We start from the raw sequence: 22,127 nt of genomic DNA on the forward strand, positions 1-22,127 counted from the left end.
TATAATGCAATTCCCCAACCTGATTGTGACTGGTGGTATGCAAGCGGGCCTACCATTACAATGAAAATTACCTAACCCAGTCTTCAGATGAGAAAAGACGTTTTGTGATTTCTCCGTTGCGTTTCTAGGGTAATGTTAAGAGCTATGCAATTTAATAGTCCTGCTCACAACGTGTACTCTACCTAACCTACAATTCTGTATACAAAGTAGAATTCCGTAGCAAAGCACAGGTACATCAGCTAGTAATTACAATATAACTACTGTACATTCTGAAAAGTATTTAAGTTACTTGTATTTTATAGTCTTATAAAATAATAAAACCTTTCCGAATGATATGTTTCACTTTAAGTATTAATTTATCTGGTTTCATCCCTATGAAAAGCAAACACAAAAATAAGCATTTCGCACTATGTGGAAGCGATAGAAATATTTGCTTTCAACTCATTTTCTAGCAAATCACTGAGCACATAAAGGAAGATATGGTATTTGATCTTCAATATTGGTTAAATTTTTCAGCCCATCAAATTTTTGTAACTTAACCTTTTAACTATCTTGACCTCTTTAGACTGCAACTTGTATCTGCCCAGCACAAAGGGTGCCGCGGTGACATAGGTACACTGATCATTATAGTTATCGTTTAGTGAAAAATGCTTTCAGTAAAATAAATGAATAATTTTTTCCATTCTGCAGTATGAAAGCACACTATCTCCACTGATACGCACGAAAGTAAACAGTCTCTTTGTGGCCCTGGTCATTAAAAAAGCTACATACAACTGACCAAGATGAATCACCAACAGCGTCATATGCCCCAACTTCACATGAGCACTACAAAGAGGTTTGGAATTCAATCCAGAATGGTCATCTTTAGCTATTCTTAGTGAGATAGAACATAGCATCTAAAAATTGAATTTGTCATCTTTAGCTATTCTTAGTAAGATAGTCTAAGACAGAATATAGTGTCTAAAAATTTGAATGACCGTTCTAGTTTCTCTAGTTGGTCTACCAGGCCATTTCATTATCTGCCCTGGTCCCGAGCAGGCCAGTTAAGAGGGTGTCCACTGTATATGGCTTTTGAGTGGAAGCATCATTCTGCTGAGGATCAGTAGGCTGGACATACACAATTTAATTAACACTGGCTATTTCAAAAAAATACATGCCAAGTCCCTGAGAAAATAGAGCACAAATTTGCATGACTGAACATTATTGGGTTAGAGCCTACCATCTTACTGTTTAAGTACAACAGTTGTGATGTTTGGAACATCACAGTATGTACAAAATTATCGAATGTGTAATTAATTGGAAAGATGTATATATTTAATTGGTGGTAGGTCATTTTTAATTATTATGTTTATATATAGGGTTTTCAGTCATCCATGTCACATCATCATCTCATTTCTTTGTATCACGGCTATAACATATTCTGAACGAACGGCTTCTTGAGTAAGGTATTACAACATCAATAGTATTAATAGCTTGCAGTAAATTTCCAGTAGCCGAGGTCGGGTGACCGGACTCACCATGCTAATTTTAGCCTATTACCAAGAAAAAGACGTCATCAAGCTTGCAAGAGTCCTTACCCCTTCCATACTCTGAAGAGACAGTTAAAGCCTTATTAACGCCTACTTTTCGAAGTTCACTACACGACGCTTTGATTGCCCGGGAAAGTTCAACCTATGTGAATGGACGTTATAGAACAAGATGATGGATATACGATGGATAGAAGAAGGGATAGTACATCAGATGTTAGTGGACCATGTGATATGGTACATGGAGGGAGATTTTGGAGCCTATATACATCAACAACAAGAGCTGGAGAGGGTCTATCGGTCAATTCCATCAGGCAATTCTAATCTATTCTATCATTACATCAGAGGAGGGCTGTACGTCTTGACATCAGAGAAGGTCTTAACTGCTGAAGATCTTAACTTAGTTCACTTCGCATCTGAGTAGAGCACAACTCAAAATTACTCTCATTGAGACCTGATTATCTCACTGACGAGAGTTAAAGTCAACGAGAGACCGGTTTTGACTGGTATAGGAAAGGAGAAATTTTGTTATGCATTTGGTAACGCTACAATTCTGTAATACGGAAGAATACAAATGTATTCTCTCCATGAATGTAATCCAAGATGGTTTCACTATTGAAATTAGGGCTCATTACAACTTTATGTAAGGAGTACTGTAGGCAGTGTTAAAAGTCAGGAAAGTCATTGTTCAGTTAGTGAGCTATGCATGAATCAGAAATAGGACTGGTACCTACAACGAGAGATCCATCAAACATCAGCTGCTGCATAGATCGTGTCCAGATAACAGAGTCTACAAATGGTGAGCTAATGGCATAAATTACTGCAAGACAGTTCAGTTTATTAAATTTTATTTCATTCAATTTTTCTCTTGCTTCCACAAGTTCAGAGTTCGTATTATGCGCCGTCACGTTTTTCATCCTGATAAATAGTTATTTAATAGGTTATTGCAGATATTCTTATTAATGATCCTTAATTTCCAAGTTAACGTGTACTTAATGATTAGTGTTCCGTCACCCTACCTCCGGGAGTATTTACAGTCTCATTACCTATTATTATTATTTATCAACTTGTCTTCAAGTCATAAGTTTGAAGGCTGGCGCCCATGGGATATTGCTTATGGAGAAGTATATGAGCAGGTATGTATTTATATTAAAATTAAGGCGACCTGGCGTGTCACATATTGTTGCACATCTGTTGGCAAGAGTGGGTACGTCACACAGCAGGTGGTACATCATCAAATAACCTGTTGAAGAAAAATATCCGTAAAGATCCTGTACATATCAATATCAACTTACAAGAGACTAGGGAGTAAAATAATACAACACAACCTTCTTCACTCACTCACGTTTTAATGTTTCAATTTACATAACATGCGTCGGTGATTGAAAAAAAAAAAAACCACACACATAAACATGCGTTCTTTCTTGTAATAGAATAACAATTACTATCAAACACTCTCACTGGTTTTAAAAAGAAAATCAAATACACATTTTTTAAATAGCTGTTAAAAATTACTTGTTTTAATATGTTTTTTCCCAATTAGTTTTGTACTATTGCGTTATTTGCTCCATTTAAAAAAGTTACATAGTATAATTATGTACATTATCTTCTTACTAAAGAAGATTGTCGACAATACAAAAGTCATTCTACAAATATCTTTCATAGAAAGAGTAAGTTGATATTCGCCATCCTAAAGCATACATACAATGTTACACCACTACACACCGAGTCATTAAGAAAAAAATTCTGCTACGAAAAACAGTCAATAAGTTGCATATTATTATATCCATGACAAATAAATAGATTGTGCTGCTTCCTATTACTCCTCCTCCTGTACATTTAAAAGTTTATCTTATTCACAACATTTAACATTAGTAGTAGTACAAAACCTTCGGAACAAAACGAGAGAAATTAACAAGATTACCTTTTGTTAATTTACTTGCAAGCACTGTGGGACAGGGAGAGAAAAAGATAAATTTTATTGCACAACATTGGCACTATCAAGATACTAACACACAGTGCAACAGTTTATAAATGATTTAAAACAAATTAATTATATAATAAAAATTAAATACTGCGCTCAAACTTCAATTTTTTAAATATAATAAAAGTGATATGTGGGAACACACTGTGAGCCATAAAATGCTGTCTACGGCCACCACTACAAAGTTGAGTATATATTTAAAGGATAATTTCAGACCCAGGACACAGGTGATTGATTGCTTAATGCATAGGTTTAAGGCTATCTAGTTTATTTCTATCAGAGAGTGAAAACAGTACTAGGTGTCGGGGGCAGAAAATATGAAGGACCATAAAAGAAAAAAATGTATGAAAGCTGCGTTGAAGCCACAGCTACAGTTCTTTAGGGTGTATAATACATTACGAGGGTGTTAGAAATAAGCGAATGCACCAAGTTTAGAGAGATTTAATTTTTTTTTCTGACTAGACTCTCCTCTTGCAAATGTTGTGAAATCAAACTATTTCTAATCTCCATCGGCTCTATTACGTCTAATTGTTCGTTTATGGGCTTATCTACTTTCATGGGCTAGATGGGAGCAGTAAGTTAAGACTTGCTTGATTGCGGCTCACGGTCATCTTGGCTTTCTTTACGTTGTCTATATGCTCCCTTTCACCCAGTGTCTTAGTCTTGTTTGATTCCCTCTGACTCAATTTTTTCTCTTTGTTTCAAATGCAGTAGACCTGGATGTTCTTTAAATTAAGATATTGAGATTTTTGAGAAATTTTACCATAATTCTGAACTATTTCACAATTTTTCATGTGCCCAGTAAAGTTTCTCACAAATACCGATAGATCTCACATAATTATAAGCTAAAAATTTAATTTTTGTTCCATACTGAAGTGCAATTATAAGAAATAAATTGACAAGAGGGTCCACTTTTTCAATACAATATACTGTATCAGGTAAACAATATTACATCAGTCTTGGGACTAGTTTCAGCCACTTAGTGACTATCTTCAGCCAAAATAAAAATTAAACAGATTATGTGATAACTAAAACAAACATACACAAGAGAAAGACAATGTTGCAGGAATAATTATAACATTAAAATACATATAACAGCAAAAATTAAGGTTGTCATAATATGATGTCTTTAAGTTGAGTTAGGACTTCAGGCAATGAAGTAAATTGGGAAGTGATAGGAAGAATTAAGAATGAATAAACAACAGAAAACAAAAAAAGGAGAACAATTATTTATGAGAATCACCTCTAGAGTGAAATACAGTATTTATATTGTTTATTCATTCCTAATTCTGGCTATCACTTCCAGATTTACTTCATTGCCTGAGGTCCTAACTCAACTTAAAGACATCATATTATGACAACCATAATTTTTGTTGTTATATGTATTTTAATGTTAGAATTATTCCTGCAACATTGTCTTTATCTTGTATACGTTTGTTTTAGTTATCACATGATCTGTTTAATTTTTATTTTGGCTGAAGATGGCCACTAAGTGGCTGAAACTAGTCTTAAGATTAATGTAATATTGTTTACTTGATAAAGTATATTGTATTTTTGAGTTGGACCCTCTTGTCAATTATTTCTTTTAGATCTCACATTGACGGAATGAACTTTGTGATACGTGCTATCATGTTGTGGTTCCGAATTATGTAACTTTTCCCTGCATGCCCTGAACTCCAAATACATCATACAATGTCAGATGTGTGCACTGCTCACTGTTGCACCATCTGACCTTGAAAGCTAGTTGGGTAGATTCTTTGGACCTTCCTCCTTTTATGCCAGCTGTTACAGGTTGCTGGTTTTTATAAAGTTTTTAAAATTACTAAAGGAAGTCTGGTGTACACTTCTTCGGGACAAACAGATTTTTTTACTGTGGAGCTCTGTACTAAAACGAAAATACAGGCGTCAAAACGGGGGGGGAGTAAGACTAACTACTAAAGACCAATTACTGTCAAGATTGAAGAAGCAATGCATGTATAAGCAAATTCCGAACCACTAGATAAGCAATGAGCAAAGTCAGCCAACACATAGTTCGGCTCGAGCTGATGGATGGAGGCACAAACGGACGATAAGTGGCGGCTGCTGATTCTTAGACAAATACTGCTTATGGTTTATATACACTTTAGACTAAGTAAACACATTTTAAATTACAAGATAATAATAATAATAATAATAATAATAATAACAACAACAACAACAATAATAACATCAACAACAATGTTATTTGCTTTACGTCCCACTAACTACAATTACGATTTCTGGCGATACCGAGGTGCTGAAATTTTGTCCCACAGGGGTTCTTTCTTTTATGTGCCAGTAAATCTACCGACATTAGGCTGACATATTTGAGCACCTTCAAATACCACCGGACTGAACTAGGATCGAACCTGCCAAGTTGGGGTGAGAAGGCCAGCACCTCAACCGTATGAGCCATTCAGCCCCGCTACAAGATTTTACCTTCAATGACTGTACTTTTACATTTCCAAATTATATTTCTAAACTCCGTGTTTATTTCAGTTAAACGACTATTTTTTAGCAGTGCCAACAGATGTGTGCGAGTCAAACAGGATATGTATTTTGACTTGGCACAATTCCATTGTGAAAACAGTTAATCATACAAATGAGTAGAATCAAACGCATGCTTAGCAAGCAAGTGTTGCACTTGTGAGCTTGGCCTGGTTTTACAGCTGGATGCCCTTCCTAATGCCAACCCTATATGGAGGGATGTATTCACTAATGAGTGTAGTGTGGTGTTTTATGTGAATGTGAAGAGGAGTATGTTGGGACAAACACTTACACAAGCAGTCCCCGAGTCAGAGGTATTAACCGTACGCGACTAAAATCCCAGATCCCATTGGGAGTTGAACCCGGGACCCAAAGACTTCAATGCTGACCATTCAGCCTAGGTGCCAGACAAAAAATGTTAACGAAAGTACAAGCGACTGTTGGGAAGATTTTAAGATAAGCATTTCTATTACATCCTTGCATTGGTAAATTAATCCTCCTTTCTCTTGTTCTCTTTTTAAGCTGATCTTTGTTAACAATATTTTTTACCTTCAGTAACATTCCTTTTTTTAGGACTGCCTAGCCGAGCCAGTAAAGGTGTGTTTGATTCACTGAACAGGGCATGGATTTTGATTCCCCACCAGGAAACACCAATATAGGTTTGCTCATTCGGGAAAAATAATTCAAGTTCCCTATGTTGTTGTTGGGTATTCAGCCTTAAGGCTGGTTGGATCCTCAACAGCTCCGCCATTAGCTGTCATAGATGGCCTAGGCATCACTGAAGAGACATACTAGGGAAATGAGGAGTGAGGTAGTTTCCCGTTGCTTTCCTCAACATATATATCATCCCCACTAGGATGCCAAAACAATTAGAAATGCGATTTCCACTTCTGTTGAAGCACAGGACTCTGAGGTTCACTCAGCCTATGAAATGAAATGAAATGGTGTATGGCTTTTAGTGCCGGGAGTGTCCGAGGACAAGTTCGGCTCGCCAGATGCAGGTCTCTCGATTTGACGCCCATAGGCGACCTGCGTGTCATGATGAGGGTGAAATGATGATGAAGACGACACATACACACAGTCCCCTTGCCAGTTAAATTAACCAATTATGGTTAAAATTCCCGACCCTGCCAGGAATCGAACCCGGGACCCCTGAAACCAAAGGCCAGCATGCTAACCATTTAGCCACAGAGTCGGACACTCAGCCTATAACAAAAATGAGTACCAGGATAAACCTGGGGTCCTACAGATAACCATTCCATCCCTCTTAGTGCCATGAGCTTTCCATGGTTGTACATTATCACACTAGGCAAATGCTGATTCCCCTCAGAAAGTTGAAAATCTTAGACATGAAATTTCCGCTTCTGTAGAATAATAATAATAATAATAATAATAATAATAATAATAATAATAATAATAATAATAATAACAACAATAACAACCACCACCACAACAACAACAACAACAACAACAACAACAATAATAATAATAATAATAATAATAATAATAATAATAATAATAATGTTATTGTTTTTAATTTGACGAACTACTTTTTGACCGTTTTTGGGGACGCTGAGGTGGCGGAATTTTGTCCCGCAGGAGTTCTTTTATGTGGCAGTAAATCTAACGACACGGAACTGACCTATATGAGCACCTTCAAATACCACAGGACTGAGGCAGGATCGAACCTGCCAAGTTGGGGTCAGAAGGCCAGCGTCTCAACCGTCTGAGCCACTCAGCCTATAATAGAAATGAGTACCAGGATACCTGGGGTCCTACAGCTAAACATTCTACCCCACTTAGTGCCAAGGCTTCACATTTTCACACCAAGCAAATGCTGGGGCTGTACCTTAAATAAGGCCATAGTCACTTCCTTCCCATCCCTAGCCCCGTATGACCTGTGTCGGTGCGACATAAACAGGAAAAAGAAGGCTTGTTCAGAGATGGATGCATTTGTATACGATTCCAAGTTATACAAGAGAAGTGCTCACTGTTCTCTAAGAAACACCTAGAATTGTAAACTGTAAACAATATTGTGTTACCGAGCTCGATAGCTGCAGTCGCGTAAGTGCGGCCAGTATCCACTATTTGGCAGCCCTGAAGATGGTTTTCCGTGGTTTCCCATTTTCACACCAGGCCATGCCTGCTCCCTTCCCACACCTAGTTCTTTCCTGTCCTATCGTTGCCATAAGACCTATCTGTGTCGGTGCGACATAAAACAACTTGTAAAAAAAATTTAAAATGTGTTGGGAACACTTCGCCTCCTCAAAAACATAGAAGGCCCTGCATCACCTTTGGCTTGCATCTTGAAATGACAAACGAACAAAAGGATGAGAGGGTATTTCCCAGTAAAACTCCAAGACTTCAAGTTCAGTCCTGACACACATACAGAGTGATTCAAAAGGAGTTATTGCCACTTATGGATCTGATTTCTCAAGACAGTTTAAGCAAAATATATCAGAAGAGCCAGTGTCCTATTCTCAATAGTTAGAAAGTTACAAAAAAAATTGAAAGTTGATTGTAAAACAGATTTGTCCTTGGTTCTTTATTAAATTATTTTATTTATTTAATTGGCGTGTTCTGAAGCTCAAATATATCTTGAATTCCTTACTTGCTTCATAGAGATATGTTAACATTTTTAATGACAAAATTACATTACTTTTTCACTGTTGATAAACTTAACCATAATAGGTATTTGATTTGATCCTGTACTGACTTGTCTAACACTATTAAAACCTATTTAAAATTTAAGTCTTAGGTCCACCTTGTCAACATATTTTTATAATTGTAATTGTATTGTAATTGTAATTATTGTAATTATAATTACCGGTATAGTACATTCCCTTTATCAGTGAAGTCCAAAGTTTTCACGAAGAATAATCTGCTGCAAAAATTGGTTGGATCACAATGGGGGAGCGAATCACAAACTGTTTCAATTTCAGCAGTGTGCAGTATGGTACAATTCATTTCATTTCGAGGAGCTTAATGTCAACTCCAGTTGAAAGAATGTACTATCTCACAGGTATATCATCACCCTGTGTTCAAAGAGAAGTCATTGCAAACAAGGAGAGGACTTCACTGATGAAGAGAATGTACTGAAATGGAAATGGCGTATGGCTTATAGTGCCAGGAGTGTCCAAGGACAAGTTCGGCTCGCCAGATGCAGGTCTTTTGCTTTGACGCCCATAGGCGACCTGAATGTTGTGATGAGGATAAAATGATGATGAGGACGACACATACACCCAGCCCCCGTGTCAGTGAAATTAACCAATAAAGGCTAAAAATCTCGACCCTGCCAGGAATCGAACCCGGGACCCCTGTGACCAAAGGCCAGCACGCTAACCATTTAGCCATGGAGCCGGACAGAGAATGTACTATGTTCCTGAAACATGTATGAATAAATAATTTTCAATTATAAAAAGTGACCTAACACTATTTTAAATAGGTTTTAATAGTGTTATATTTTTCATATAGAATTGCTACAAACATAACAATAATAATAGCAGCATGTGGCCTCCAAAGAGGCCTGGTGCAGATCTTTCCAGCTGACGCCATGTAGGCGACCTGCGAGCCTATGAGGATGGGGATGGTGATTAATTCTAATAACAATAATGTTATTTGCTTTACGTCCCACTAACTACTTTTTAAGGTTTTCGAAGAAGCCGAGGTGCCGGAATTTAGTCCGCAGTTCTTTTACGTGCAAGTAAATCTACTGTCATGAGGCTGACGTATTTGAGCACCTTCAAATATCACCGGACTGAGCCAGGATCGAACCTGCCAGGTTGGGGTCAGAAGGCCAATGTCTCAACCGTCTGAGCCACTTAGCCCGGCAATGTGATTAATTCTAATAATGTGTGTGTATGAGTGTGAGAGACAGTGTGTGTGTGTGTGTGTGTGTGTGTGTGTCTCACACACCCCACACCACTGGAATTAACCAATGAAGGTTAAAATACCTGACTCGGCCGGGAATCGAACCCGGGACCCCCTGGACCAAAGGCCAGCATGCCAACCATTTAGCCATGGAGCCGGACGGTTTTGCTATGAAAATGATTATCAGATCAGGTGTAACTTGATAGCTACCAAGCAATGAAGCAGTGAATATAAGCACTTCCCCCTATATGAATATGCAGAGAAGTCGATTCAACCTGACTGCCAGACTGTATTGACAAGGATTACCATCATCACTGAACTAAAACACTAGGAGTTATACTTGACAATGCCCTCACCTTCAAAAAGCACTGTATGATCTGCAGGCTGAAAGTTTTCATGAGGAATAATCTGCTGAAAAAAATGGTTGGATCGCAATGGGGGAGCGAATCACAAACTGTTCAAATTTGAGCACTGTCCAGTATGCTACAATTCATCTCATGCTAAGGAGCTTAATGTTAACTCCAGCTGAAAGGATGTACTATCTTGCAGAAATACCATCACCCTGTGTTCAAAGGGAAGTCGCTGCAAACATTTGCTAGTCAGACATTAACCTTCTTTGCAGAGAAGTTTAGGAAGAATTACCTTCAAAGATCTACACGACTAAAAGTCCCAGTGAAAGGGTTAGATTCTGGCTGAGGAAGACAAAGTTCCCCCAACTTTCATTTTGGCAGACATAAGGTGAAACCTTGCCACTTGATTGGGAGGAAAGTTGAATGGTTTGGAAATCTCTGAAGAGCCAGAGGTCTGGAGTGGTTAGGTCTAAAATGAATTTGACGACATGATCGAGAGTGAATATGCAGAAAACCCAACCACCAAGCATATGCTTCGGTCTTCACTGCCTCCATTTTCTCACACAGAAGAAGGGCTATTTCAAACCAGACAGGATACACTGAATGTAGCCAAATTTTGGTTCAAAATAGTACAATATTAAGATGGTATAATGTTAAGGTTGTTGCAACTGTGTATTATATTTCCATCATGAGAATAATAAATCATCAACATCATCATCGCCTTTTGTAGCAAAGGTCTATCTCATCATCTTCCAGGTTCTTCTGTCCTGGACAATTCACATCTGCAATGGCTCCACTGTTTGCCTCGCTATATTGGACTCCACTGACAATGGATGTCCTTTTCTCTGCGGTCCATCTCTGGGGATTAGATCTTGCTACAAAGGGGCCACCAAGTTGACGTGATAAATACAGGGTATAACAACAAGGTATGACCAAGCTTTCAGGACACATTTCTCACACGTAGAAGAAGAACATGTTGTATAGACATGGGTCCAGAAATACTTTATATCCATAACTCATTTCATACAACTCAACACCGTACATTAATCATGGGGAAACACACAGGAACAGAACGTACCAGCATAACACATGAAACTCTTTTTTTATATGAAATGTTACAAGTAATAAATTTCATCTTGATCCATGGTGGAGTTATTGTATATAACAAATTCCAACTTATACATCTGGGAAGTTCCACCTTTCTACCACTTTAAATTCTTAAGATTTTCTTAGATTACAATAATATTAATTTATTTTAAATTTTTTTGTATGGTACATGTTTCGTTTTCCATGGAAAACATCTTCAGCGGTTATCTTGAAAGATAGTTAAAATATACACAAAAACACAAACAACATAGGTAAAACACAATATTAAAAACTTGTCCTTAACTAGATGAAAGGTTCAATTGTCTAAAGAGTCAGTGGTTTTCTCTTTGTTGTTACTGTTTGGCACCTCTTGAGGTAAATGATGTGTTCATGAAAAGCCACTTTAAAACTATCCTAAAACAAAGGGATCTTAAAATTTCTTAATAAATAACTAAAACAGTATTGTGTAGCTATGCAAGTTCTTGTAACATTCAACCTTGGTGTGATGGAAAGGGGAATTTTCTTGCCAGATGAAATGGACTAGACCTAATTGTGTTCAAAGTAGCGTTGAGCACAGTAGGAGGCCCAGTGTGAGTCAGTCATGAGGGGTGTCAGGTGATTTGGACACAACCATATCACAAAGAGGATGTACAATATTAGAAGGATCCACCTTTCAATACTTCGTTGTAAGTTGAACTAAAAAGAAGTCACAACTTGTTTATTGGGACCGGTTTCGACACATTATAAGTGTCATCATCAGCCAAATAGTAAAGTAGGGCAAGATATAAAGATCTTAAAACAACTAATACATTGAACACGGGCAAAAAATTAACATTGATTCATATCGTAGCAATTCAGTTAATGTCCAAAACACAATGATCGCAGTCAAGAGAGTAAACAGAACATCATTGTCTTGCGCTGAAAACAAATATAGTTGAAGTTCACAAGCAGGTCAAGTATGCACTTATGTAGAGTCGTTGCTAGACAGGTCTTGTAGGCATTTGTTTCTCAGGCCGAAGAGTAAAAGGTGACGTAATTGAAGTCTTAGGAAAACAGTGTAGGATTTAATTTCGTCAAATTCAAAGTAGATATATCAGTTTGAGAATAATTTAAAACATTAAAAAGAATAAAGCCAAATTAAAATATATTAAAAATAGGAAGAAATAATAAAAGAAAATTGCAATGTGAGGTTCAGCTCGAAACAACTTGCCGTAGTAATTGATAGATGAATGGGAGATGATAAAGAAAAGGTTGGGGAACGTTTATTAGAGGGTGGTGGTGGTGGTGGTGATTATTGTGTTTTGGACATTAACTGAATTGCTATGATATGAATCAATGTTAATTTTTTGCCTGTGTTCAATGTATTAGTTGTTTTAAGATCTTTATATCTTGCCCTACTTTACTATTTGGCTGATGATGACACTTGTAATGTGTCGAAACCGGTCCCAATAAACAAGTTGTGACTTCTTTTTAGTTCAACTTACAACGAAGTATTGAAAGGTGGATCCTTCTAATATTGTACATCTTCTTATTTCTCTATTCAATACGGAACGATCATGAAGTTTTTAACTTTAAATATCACAAAGAGTTGTTTTCCACAATTATGAGATTCATAGTCTGTAAAAGGTTGAATGGTACAAGAACTTGCATAGCTACACATTACTGTTTTAATTATTTATTAAGAAATTTCAAGATCCCTTTGTTTTCGGATTGTTTGTAGTAGTTTTTCATGAACACATCCTTTACATCAAGAGGTGCCAAACAGTAACAACAAAGAGAAAACCATTGACTCTTTAGACATTTAAACCTTTTATGTAGTTATGGACAAGTTGCTTTTAATATCGCATTTTACTTATGTTATTTGTGTTTAGGTGTATATTTTAACTATCATTCAAGATCATGGCTGAAGATGTTTTCCATGGAAAATGAAACATGTACCAACAAAAATTTTAAAAATAAATTCATGTTATTGTAATATAAGAACATCGTAAGATTTTAAAGTGGTGGAAAGGTGGAACTTCCCAAACGCACAAGTTGGCATTTGTTATATATGAAATGTTCCCGCTAACACCGATCCATGCAAACAAAGTAGTCGAGAGATACATCAGCACATCCGAGATTCAATGCAATGGTGGGTTGATGCATGTATCAATGCTAATGGAGGGTGTTTTGTACATTTCATGTAAGAGAGAGTTTCATCTGGTATGTTGGTATGTTCTGTTAATGTGCATTTCCAGAGCCATGCGCATACAACATATTTTCTTCTGCTACATGTGAGGAATGTGTTGTGAAAGTCTGCGCATACCTAATTGTCACACCCTGTATGTGGGTTCAATTTCCTATCAGGAAGTTAAAAGAATTCAGAAACAAGAATTCAACTTCTGGAGAAGCACATGGCTCGTAAAGCCCATGCAACCTAAATTAAAAAATGAGTACCAAGTTAATTCCACTCAGTGCCAAGGTTATGGATGGTGGGAGCTTTTTCCTTCCACTCCTCCAAGGGCCACCTTGGCCTGCACTGATATGGCTTTGCTTTTACATCTTCCTATATTCCCAGCCCAGCTCCACTTCTTGGGCTTGTCATACAACAGTATTACAGAGACAATCCGTCAGCAAAATACCCAGTAACCTTCTTTTCATCCTTCACTGACAGACTGGAAGTTGGTTGTGTTGTTTTTTAATTGTGGGCCATGTCTCAGCATCGCATGTGAGAACAGACAGAACACAAATATCCAATTACTCCCTCTGATGTTATGCAGATCATCATAATAGGCAAATATTAGTCCTGTCGCAAAACATAGCCCAGCATGTGGACTGAAAATTCTGTTTGAATCAAGAAAGGTCATTTAGTTTGTAACTCTGATTCTCCAGGAAATTAAGCTTTTTGCTTTTGGTTTCAAAGGCTGCTTGCATTTCCTGGCATAACGACTTCTGCTGGTATGAAATATTTTGAGCTGCTGTTTCACAAGAAATCGTAATCAATTAATTCGATCGCCAACCTTCATAGGGATATGGCGCCTGAAGAAGAAGAAGAAGAAGAAGAAGAAGAATAAGAAGAAGAAGAAGAAGAAGTAGTTCTAGACACTGCGGCCATCCTACAACTGGCTTCTTTTCTCATGGTCAGCTCTATGTAGGTTCACCACAATTATTGTGTACAAAGAGGTCTTTGGAAACTAATCCATAAAGTTGTAACCAGTGACGTATAAATGACAGATTGCACGTCAGTTATGAGTACAAAAAGAAGTTGGAGATATCACTATCAGCCTGTCAATGATGGATACGGTCTCAACTTCAATAAAACTACGTCCAGACACAGATGTAATCAAATCCTTAAAATTCCAAACACTTCACTCAATTCTATAAACTAGTTTTTTTAAACAAGATATTAAACTTTAAACATTACCTTATTAAAAAAAAGTATGAAATTGGCAAACATGGTTGGATCAGGAAGATCTGAAACCCACCAATGAGCACGGCAGTGAATGTGTTAAAGAGGATATACTGTAGGAACTATCCAGAATTTTCAAGAATTTGAATATGCCACATGAACAATTATCAGTACTACGTTCTGATGTTAGGTGCCTCTTGATGTATGTACTAACTATAGTGTGTCAACTAGCATCCTCGTAAGTCCATATGTTTCCAAGTTTCAATGCTTTTCTTTACATAGCATACTTGTACTTCTGTGACTTTTAAAACGGCTGATGTTACGGAGAAAAGAATCTACATTAAATTTGGCTTCAGGCTCAATAAAACTGTGGCTGAAACACACTGAAAGCTACAGGAGGTTTTTGGTAGAAGATGACAAATCTTCAGTTTGACTGCCATCAGGCACAACTTCTGAAATGGTTGCAAAAGTGCGTGAAGTCTGTGAAGACACACCATTCATTACCTGTGGAACCATGGGACGGACTACTGCATCATGACAATATGTCCGCACAAACCTTCCTCGCTGCAAGGGTCTTCCTGGCAAAAAACATGATCACCATTCTACTACTTCCACTACTTGCCTGATCTGATCCCCTGCAACTTCTACCTCTTCCCTACAATGAAACACCAGTTGAAAAAGCAGCATATTAACTCCAATGAAGAGATCCAAGCAGAATTGCAGGAGGTGCTCAACACGCTGAAGCTCAAAGACTACTGTAAGTGTTCTCAAAAATGGGGAAAATTGCTGTTTCAAGTCCAGTGATGGTGGAAATCAGATCTTAATTTAGATATTAACATTTTTATGAACAAATTATCTGAAATTCTGGATAGCACCTCGTATGATGCAACCTCTGTTAAAAAAACACAAAAACTGCAGAGAGCACGTCTAAATGATACGTATAAAATAGTGAGCTCAAGAAGAGAGACAATGTCATGACATAAATACTAAAAGATATGGCCCTTATCTTTGTAAACACGTACTGTATTCTGATGAAATGCGAATATAACTATTCAACAGGATTAACATTTCTTGTCAGCCAGTTCTGTATAATGGACAATTTAATTCATGACAAAGCTTTTCTTATTACAATGTGTCTATAAAATAAGGCTGGAATATTTAGAGATTCTGTGTTATACTCAACTTTGGGTGGATATTTTAAGATTAAAGATAACTATGAACAGGAACCTTATTTCAGTGCTTAGCACACAGATAATGAGTAAAACTGAATAAAAGAAAGAAGAAAAGATAACTAAGCAAATATACATATACTTATTTACAATATTCACAATGATTCCCTTTCCCTTCCATTTTCTCTGACACAGTATTTCCAAATACTGGAAGAGTATATAAATTAATAATACCATTATTCATTGATTTGGGGGTGATTTCTTTCCATAATAAATATAGAATATTAAAAATATGTCATCCAGGTTTTGGCTGAACATACATGGAGACACCTCGTCCTTTACGGAGGATACAATCTATTAACTAGTCATTAACTAAATACAGAGGTACAAGGGAAAAAATATGAGATTACTATTTTTCAGAAAAATATATACGCCTCTTTTCTCTCTATGTATATATAAGTATGTACACGTATAAAATCGGTTCAATTGTACAGGATTCATTAAAAAACTTGTTCGAGTTTTCCCTTAATATGCGTTATTTCATGCCTGAGTTAATCGCTTGCTGTTATTCGATAGCAAGCTGTGTCGGGAGAGCATCTTCACAAATCACTGTTCTGGTTGTTGGAAGGGCCTGTTACTCCTCCCACTTGACTTGTAGTGTTACTGGTACTAGGTGAAATGAAAGCTTCCGTCGTCGCTGTTCCCTGAAGTGTTACGTTGGTGGTGGCTGCACTCGTAGCATTCTGCTGCACCAAACCTGGAGTCGTTGGCCGTAAACCTGGACTGATGATCCTGGCGTAAACCTGCTGACGACCTATTAGGGAGGAAACACCAGTCATTGTGTAAGTCCTTCAGAGAAAAAGTTTACCAGGCCTCTATAGAGAAGTGTAAGGTAATAAAAACAATTACAAGAGACAAAATCATAGCATCAGTATCATACAGTTAAACTTATTCAATTTTTTGTAGGGAAATAAATGAAGACAACCAAGACATACTGTATATTAGAGTCATATATAGAAAGATAGCTATTGACCTATGCTACATGAAAGTGAATATTTTAAGTTACTTTCCATAAATCTCATATTAGTTTCTATATGACTGCTTTTCATTACAGTATATTACACTACTCATGTCGCTTTTAATTGTCAGGTTTGTATCTTGTTTAAATGGAATTTTTCTTTCATTATCATGAAAATTCTTGTTTTATGAAATTTCTTGGTTCATTATAATTTGTTGTAATACTTTACTTTATTGTATTGTCTTTTTTATTATGTATAATTACATTATAATTTAATTTTGTTGTTATATCTTCCAATTGTAATCTATTTGTTAATAATAATAATAATAATTACCCCAGGTGGACAATCCACCCACTCTAAAGTGGCAACCAAGCATTCGGATTCTGGGGAGCTTGGGCGAATACGAGAGAGCAAATCGGAGTGCTCTGATAAACTTCCACGAAAGACTCACACTTTCATTGGCACATTCAACATTCAGACACTGATTCAAACAGGAAAACTGCACAATCTCACAACAGAACTTACAAAGCAGAAAATCCAAATTCTGGCCCTGCAAGAAACACGCTTCACCGATTCAGAAACCATGGATTACAATAATTATAGGATCTTCAAAAGTGGAACAAACAAGAAAATTGGTAAAGGAGCAGCATTGTTAGGAATGGCTTTCTGTGTAGACAAAAAAGTTTTGGATTCAGTAATAGAGGTGAAACCCATCAACAATAGGCTTATGACCTTAAGAATCAGGCATACAAACAAAAAATACACCTTTATTAATGTGCATGCGCCAACAAATGGAGACAATAAAAAGGAGCCTGAAAAAACAGAAAGATTCTGGGAAGAACTTGAAACAGAAATGGCAAAAATCCCTAAAAATGATGTGAAAATTCTACTCGGTGATTTCAATGCACAGCTTGGCAGGGAATACAAATACAGGAGGACAGTGGGAGACTATCCAGCCCACAGATTCACCAATAAAAATGGCACACGCCTCATTGAGTTATGCCAACAAAATAACCTCAAAATTATGTCAACATCACTCCGGAAGAATCCCAAAAAGCAAAAAACTTGGCGATCACCCATCCATCATTTAGGAGAATTTCAGATTGATCATGTGGCAATATCATATGATTACCAAAAGGAAATTCATGATGTGCAAGTGCGCAGAGGTGCTAACATCGATTCGGATCATTATTTAAGCAGAATCAAAATTAAATTCACACCCAAAGGGAAATTCAACAGGAAAACATCGGTGATTCCAAAATTTGATCTGCACAAAATCAAGGACTCCAAAATTTCAGAAGAATGGGAAAAACGACCTGCAGAGAGCTGGGAGAATTTCCAGACTAAAATCATCGAAACGGCGAAGGACCTAATCCCTCTTCGCAAGAAACCAAAACATCCTTGGTGGAATCAAGAATGTGAGACCGCACTAGAAGAAAGGAAAAAGGCATTTCAAAACTACAATTGTAACAAATCAGAAGAAACACAGAAGAAATTCTTCGAAGTTCGCAAGCATGTATCCAAGATTTTAAGACAAAATAAACGGAAATACGTCAATGTCCAACTGAAGTCAATTGAAGACAACTTCAAAAATTACAACACACACGATTTCTACAAGACCTTTGCGAACCAAATTAAAGGATATTCCCCACAGAACCTTTGCTTTCGGAAGCACGATGGTAAACTAGCCCTGACAAATAAGGAAAACTGCCAAGAATTAGCTACATATTTTTCACAGCTTTTAAATTGTCCAGAACCCAAAAAGAGATTCCCGAAAGTACAGCCAGAAATCATACCGGAAAATTCGTCACCACCAACTCAAGAAGAAATTTATTCACATATCAAGAAACTTAAAGACAACAAAGCATCAGGGGAAGACGGAATTGTAGCTGAACTTCTGAAAAATTTAGGCCCAAATTCACTCAGAGAAATTACACAAATAATCCAAAACATTTGGCAAACCGAAAAGCTCCCGGATGACTGGAAGATTGCTCTAATCCATCCACTACATAAAAAAGGCAGCAAGTTAGACGTAAACAATTACAGAGGAATCTCACTTGTATCAGTCACATACAAAATACTATCAGCCTGTCTCTTGCATAGAACACAACAACAATTAGAACCCAAATTATCAGAATTTCAAGCAGGATTCAGACCAAACAGGTCATGCCCAGAACAAATTTTCAACCTCAAAACCATACTTAAACTACGAGCCCTCAGACAAAAGCCTACAGTATGCACATTTGTAGATTTCAAAAAGGCATATGATTCGATAGACAGACCCTCCCTATTCCAAATTCTAGAAGAGAGAGGACTAGATCCCAAAACCCTAGAACTCATAAGACAAACACTAACGGGCACAAAATCTAAAGTGAAATTTATGGGAGAAATTTCAGAACCCTTCGACATTCAGACAGGTGTGAGACAAGGTGATGGACTCTCTCCAATTCTGTTCAACGTCGTCCTAGACAAGGTTATGGAAGAATGGGAGAAGGAACTCAAGAAACATGAATCTTGGAAACCGATCCGATTGGGCTTTCCCAAAAACAACCTCTACGTACCATACCTTGCATTTGCGGATGATCTGGCGATTTTAACAGAGGATGAGGAGACTGCCATCAAGCAGCTTGAGATACTTAAGGAATCTGCAGAAAAAGTGGGACTACAGATTTCATTTGAGAAAACTAAATTCTTCTGTTCAAAGACAGATATCACGAGCCTGAGAACAAAATACGGTAAAATCGACCGGGTCTCGTACTTTAAATACCTCGGAGAATTCATCGAACCGACAGGCCTTGAGAAGATCTCACAGCAAAACCGTCTCCAAAAAGTCAAGAAGGCATTAGGGTTAGTTCAAGACATCTACAACAAAAAATGCATGTCAAGACAGACAAAAATTCGGCATTACAACACAGTCATAAAACCAACAGTCCTTTACGCAAGTGAAACACTGTCACTTAACAGTAAACAAGAATTAGAAGAAATAAAAAAGCAAGAGAGGAAGATCATCAGGAAAATCCTAGGAGCAAGATATACCCAAGATGGTTACAGGCTACAATCAATCAAAACAACAGAAAAAGTTTCAAACATTGAAATTGACATTAAGAAAAGACGAATGAAATTCTTTGGACACCTCACAAGATTACCAGAAAATCGACTGTCAAAAAGAATATTAAATTATGTTAGCTCACTTAAGAATTCAACACCTTGGCTGGATGAACTTCGAAAGGACCTCAAAAATGCAAACATATGTGCAACAGACATTTTAGAAAGAGACACCTTCAGACACAAAGTCAACAAGTGGGAAGTTACATCAGAGCAACCAAAGCAAAAACAGTGCAGACCGAAATGGTCGGAAGAACGTAAACAAGCCTTCTCAGAGAGAATGAAAGCCTATTGGAAGAACAAGAAGAACCCAAAGAAAGCTTGATTGAGTTGTTTGCTTAACGTCTTCCATTATTGGGAGAATACGCTAATAATAATAATAATAATAATAATAATAATAATAATAATAATAATAATAATAATAATAATAACTGTACCAGAGCTACACCTGCCCAGTGCATTTTAAACTAGTGCCTTGTGGAAGGCCATCTATAACAGGAAATCTGTTTGAACATTTCTGAACAGATGTCTCTTACTATCAACCCAGATGCACCCTCTGGTGTGAGGATGAACAATTAATTTTTGAAGTAATTTTGTGTGTCAAGGTTTCCTACACTGAATTACTTTTTGATTATTTTTGGTGTTCTAAAGTTATCAACACTTCTATCTCTTGCCGCCAACTTCATATTTCTGCCAATTAGAAACTCTGTACATTTATTTAAGTAACAATCAGAAATTTTTGACTTTTTAATTAAATTAACTAATAGGAATTGTGGGCGTCAGGGCCTTGGCCCAGAGAAATCTGGAACCTTCCTCTCCGCTCTAAAAGCTGGGACATTTCAGGCCATGTTGTCTTTGTGATCACTCCAGTCAAGAGGTTAAGAGTGTGTTCTAGAGGAGGCAGGGGAAAGGTCTCCCTCATCCATCTTCGCGAGGTCCACCAGCTCAAGGGGAAGGTTTCAAATTTCTTTCGCAATGTAACTTTTATTTCTCAACATAAATTCTCAAACAAGTCTAAAGAACTTAACCGAACTTAGGAAATAAAGAGTGAGGTAACCTCTTGTATTCCCTCTCAACTTGGTATTGAGGTGACTATGTTTTCATAAAACTTAAACTGATCTTGTAATTTTGTAACTAAAAAAATTTTCTTTTCATCTAGTCGCCTCTGTAGTATAGAACTAGCCTCTAACTTCGGGCCATAAGCCCACATAGGGTTTTAATGTTCTGGTGAATTCCAAAGGAGTGCAAGAGTTTGCCTCCTAACATTTTGATGTTCAGCCAGTAACTTTAACCTTTTGTTTTTAAATAAGGCCAAGTAGTATGGGTACTTGTTACCCCTCTTAAAGTCAACTTCTATTCTTTAAAAAAAAAATTTTTGTGTCTTGGTAAATCAGACTGTCAAGCGATTAAGACAGTGTCTACTGTTTGGTTCTGTTAAATGTAGGTAGGTGCCTTAATAGGCCTGGAACTTGTAATTTTGGAGGATAGTCTCCTAGGAAGTAATTGTGTAGAGCAAAGACGCTCGTCCTACTAGTGTAAAATTTGGAGCTCACTCTTCTTGATTGAAGGGAGCAATGGTGCTCTTGTTAAATTGGTAACTAGGGAGCTTCAAGGTCATGTTGTTCAATTGTTGTTATCTGATTAGTATTGTTACTCAAGCTCACGAGCTAGATTTTGTACCCGATTTTGTTATTTGCTTAGCAAAGTGTAAAGTTAGGAAAAAAAAAAGTATATCACCAATTTTAAAGTTTTATATTAATCTTTCGACTTTTGTATATCCACCCATTCAGGCCCACACCTTCTTTCACCTCTGTCCAGCACAGTACCCCCGGAATAATAATAATAATAATAATAATAATAATAATAATAATAATAGGAAAATCTTGATTCCATCAAAGACAAAGGTGAATATAGAAGATAGCACAACCACGAGCTCTATCTCCACGTAGAAAAGATAAAGGATAAGATGCGGAAGAGAAGGATTGCTTTCTATGGTCATGTGATAAGAATGAGCCCCACAAGGTCAATCAAGTGGATCTTCTCCTACTTCCAAGATAGGAAAACAAAAGGGGCCTGGTTCAGTGAGGTAGAAAAAGATCGACAGGATGTGCGCATCACACATGAT

At 37.1% G+C, this 22,127-nt stretch overlaps 1 protein-coding gene across 1 annotated transcript in view; it reads right to left on the reverse strand.

Annotated features, from left to right (window-relative positions):
* Window positions 1-15,655: 15,655 nt before the first annotated feature.
* The window catches only part of LOC136883111 (nuclear factor related to kappa-B-binding protein), a 161,413-nt gene continuing 154,941 nt past the window's right edge, over window positions 15,656-22,127 (reverse strand). Inside the window, exon 23 of the mRNA XM_068229596.1 lies at window positions 15,656-16,692. Coding sequence (XP_068085697.1) covers window positions 16,478-16,692 — 215 coding nt within the window. The 3' untranslated portion in view covers window positions 15,656-16,477. The remainder of the gene's footprint in view (window positions 16,693-22,127) is intronic.

The sequence above is a fragment of the Anabrus simplex genome, chromosome 11 (assembly GCF_040414725.1).
Source record: "Anabrus simplex isolate iqAnaSimp1 chromosome 11, ASM4041472v1, whole genome shotgun sequence".
NCBI classification, from domain to species: Eukaryota; Metazoa; Arthropoda; class Insecta; order Orthoptera; family Tettigoniidae; genus Anabrus; species Anabrus simplex.